This window comes from Elaeis guineensis, chromosome 3 (assembly GCF_000442705.2).
Source record: "Elaeis guineensis isolate ETL-2024a chromosome 3, EG11, whole genome shotgun sequence".
Classification (NCBI taxonomy): Eukaryota; Viridiplantae; Streptophyta; class Magnoliopsida; order Arecales; family Arecaceae; genus Elaeis; species Elaeis guineensis.
This window is the reverse complement of record NC_025995.2, coordinates 86,315,746-86,319,111: the sequence shown is the minus strand read 5'-3', so window position 1 is coordinate 86,319,111 and position 3,366 is coordinate 86,315,746. Positions and strand designations below refer to the sequence as shown.

At 50.0% G+C, this 3,366-nt stretch overlaps 1 protein-coding gene across 1 annotated transcript; it reads left to right on the top strand.

Annotated features, from left to right (window-relative positions):
- Nucleotides 1-289: 289 nt before the first annotated feature.
- LOC105041875 (phenylalanine ammonia-lyase) lies at nucleotides 290-2,751 on the top strand. Its single transcript, XM_010918936.4, has one exon. It carries the CDS (start codon nucleotides 305-307, stop codon nucleotides 2,414-2,416), a length of 2,112 nt encoding a protein of 703 aa, XP_010917238.1. The 5' UTR covers nucleotides 290-304; the 3' UTR covers nucleotides 2,417-2,751.
- The last annotated feature ends 615 nt before the right edge of the window (nucleotides 2,752-3,366 follow it).

Here is a 3,366-nt window from a genome sequence, read left to right as displayed (position 1 = left end):
AAAATGAAATCGTTAAACAAGTGCAATACATTATGCATTTAATTTTGTAATAGTACCATGTCGACGCTTCAACCATCGGCACTCCTTGACTCCTATAGCAAGTGGAGCAGCAGCCGATGGAATTTTTTCCTTCGTGACAGATTCAGCAATGCGGGTAGGTGTGGCCGCATGGGCTGCTGACCCAACCGTCCCCTCAACTTCTTGTAAATGCCTACATAAACCCTTGCCCACCTACCTTCCCAACTCGCACCACCCTCCAAGCAAACACCAACCACCTCAATATTGACGCCTTCCATTCACAGTGATGGCATTTCCCGGTAAACCCTCGGAGCCAAACGTCTGCATCCATTCTCATCCAATCGCCGACTCGGCATCCGCCTACATCTCCGATCCTTATCACTGGAAGAAGGCTGCCGAGACCCTCAGCAGCGCCTACTTCGATGAGGTCCGCCGTATGATCACCCAATTCTCTGAGCTCACCTCCATCTGCCTCCAGGGTACTACTTCCTTGACGGTTGCCCAGGTTGCTGCAATCACCCGCCGCTCCAGCGTCACTGTTACCCTCGACGCGGCCACCGCCCGTGCTCGAGTTGACCGCAGCGCCGCATGGGTCGCCGAGCACAGCAACACAGCCGGGTTTGGTGCCTCGTCGCACCGCCGCACCAACAAGACTGGAGACCTCCAGGCCGAGCTCATCCGGTTCCTGAACGCCGGCGTCATCGGCGCAGACCCCTTCCCTTCGAGCTACACCAAGGCTGCGATGCTTGTCCGGACCAACACCCTCATGCAGGGCTACTCCGGCGTCCGGTGGGAGCTCCTCGAGGCCATGAGCAAACTCATGAATCAGAACCTCATCCCCAAGATTCCACTACGGGGTTCCATTTGCGAACTCCTTCCATTATCCTACATCGCCGGCGTACTAATCGGGCGGGACAATTCATTGGTGACCACCCTGGAAGGCAGGGAGATCACATCCATGGAAGCGCTAAAGCGAGTGGGGATCGATCGGCCATTCGAGCTCCATTCCAGAGAGGGGATCGCGCTGGTCAACGGCACAGCGTTGGGGTCCGCGGTGGCGGCGGCGGCGTGCTACGACGCCAACATTTTGGCCATACTCGCGGTCATCTTGTCAGCCATTTTCTGCGAGGCAATGCGGGGGAGGCCGGAATTCGGCGATCCGCTGACCCACGAGCTGAAGCATCACCTGGGCCAGATCGAGTCGGCGGCCATCATGAAGTACCTCCTGGAAGGAAGCGACTACATGAAGGAGGCGGAGCTCCGGCGAGGAAGAGAGCCACCGACAAAACCAAAACAAGACCGCTACGCTCTCCGGACCTCGCCACAGTGGCTGGGGCCGCAGATCGAATTGATTCGAATGGCGACGCACTCGATAGAGCGGGAGATCAACTCGGTCGACGATAACCCCTTGGTCGATATCTCCCGCGGCGTCTTCCTCCGCGGGGGCAACTTCCAGGGCACGCCCATCGATGTCTCCATGGATAGCCTCCGCATCGCGCTGGCAGCGATCGGGAAGCTCATCTTCGCCCAGTTCTCTGAGCTCGTCTGCGACTATTACAACGACGGGCTGCCGTCCAACCTAAGCGCCGGCGCGGACCCGAGTCTTGACTATGGCTTCAAGGGGGCGGAGATTGCGATGGCTGCGTACTGTTCCGAGCTACAGTACTTGGCCAATCCTGTCACGGCCCACGTCCAGAGCGCGGAGCAGAACAACCAGGATGTCAACTCTTTGGGTCTGATTGCAGCTAGAAAGAGTGTTGAAGCTGTTGAGATACTGAGGCTAATGATGGCTACTTACATGGTAGCTTTATGCCAGGCCATAGATTTGAGGCAGCTGGAAGAGAATCTAAGAGAAGTAGTGAAGCAAGCTGTGGTAGAGGCTGCAAGGAAGGTACTGGATTCGGCCGAGGATGGGAGCTTATCAGAGGCGAGGTTTTGGGAAAAGGATTTGATTCAAGTGGTGGAGAGGCTGCCGGTGTATTCTTACATTGATGACCCAGGGAATGCGAAGAATGCGTTGATGCAGCAGCTAAGGGAAGCTTTAGTGGAGAAGGCATTAGAGGGGAATGAGGAGGGGAGAGTGGTGTTTAAGAGGATATCAGAGTTTCAAGAAGAGGCGAGGCAGAGGTCGAGGGAGGAGGTGGAAAGGGCGAGGGAGAGATTTAGAAAAGGTGATTTTGTAATTGGGAGTAGGATAAACAAGTGCAGGACTTATCCCATGTATAAGTTTGTGAGGGAGGAAGTGGGGACGGAGTTACTAACAGGGGAGAAGAAGGTGAGCCCGGGGGAATATATAGAGAAGGTGTACGAGGCGATGAAGGAGAGAAGGGTTGGAAAAGTGGTGGTGGAATGCATCGATGGTTCAATTAGTGGATTTGCAGCACACAAGAACCCTTAGCAGTTGGTGGTTCTGAGCACGAGCGGGCACAGGCGCTATGTTGAAGACAATGACTTTTTTTAAATTATTTTAAAATAAATATATCTTTCAATATTAGAAAATGCAATATCTAATAAATTAAATTTTTTTTTTGAGAAACAATAAATCAGAAAAATTATATGTGATAGCCGTCCATAAAGTAGATCCGTGAGTCTTTCATATCCGCCAACTTGCAGTCTTAAACAGTTGCCGAGTACAAGCCATAGATGGCATCTTGTTGCACCTAAGCTTATTGTCTTGTTCATGTGCAACACATTTTAGTGTTCGTGGTTCAATAAAAATATAAGTTCCTAGCACGTGCGGTGATCCAGTTAAGTATAATTTGTATTCTCATCATTATCTACTTTTAAGAGAGCAATTGGATATAAATAGTTATGTTACCACTAGCCTTCTAGTTGGTGTCGGATTGGTTGGAGAAAGGCATAGATAGGCACTCAGTGGTAATGACTTGATCTGCAAAATAAATTTCTGATCAGAGTTAGTTTTGATGGGGATCTTCTAACACTTAATTCAAGAATCTAGAGAATAGATGGGAAGGAGCATGTATTAGAAGAGAAGAGATTACATACCTTGAAAGTCTCCTTTGGTCCTCTATTTATGAGCGAGGGCGGAAGTGTCACGCAAAATCTGAAATATCGGATTATTAGCCATGTTTTGTTGCGTGGGATAAGTTTGTTACACCATATCTTATCTGAAAAGATATGTTGTTATTTCCTTTCCTTATCCGTTCAGAGCAAGCTATCCCAAGAATATTGGAACTTGATGTAAATCAGGCAATTGTATTAGGCATAGAAGTTTTTTGAAAAGTTGTCTTGAGTCGGCTTTAGAGATACCCTAGATCGGTTAAAGCTATGGTTGGTCAAGATTAGAATCGGCCAGAATAAAGATTGGCCGAGATGAAGGTCGATCAA

Bases quoted from the DNA above. Each gene is read 5' to 3' on its own strand.
- LOC105041875 (XM_010918936.4), top strand. From the start codon at position 305: ATGGCATTTCCCGGTAAACCCTCGGAGCCAAACGTCTGCATCCATTCT.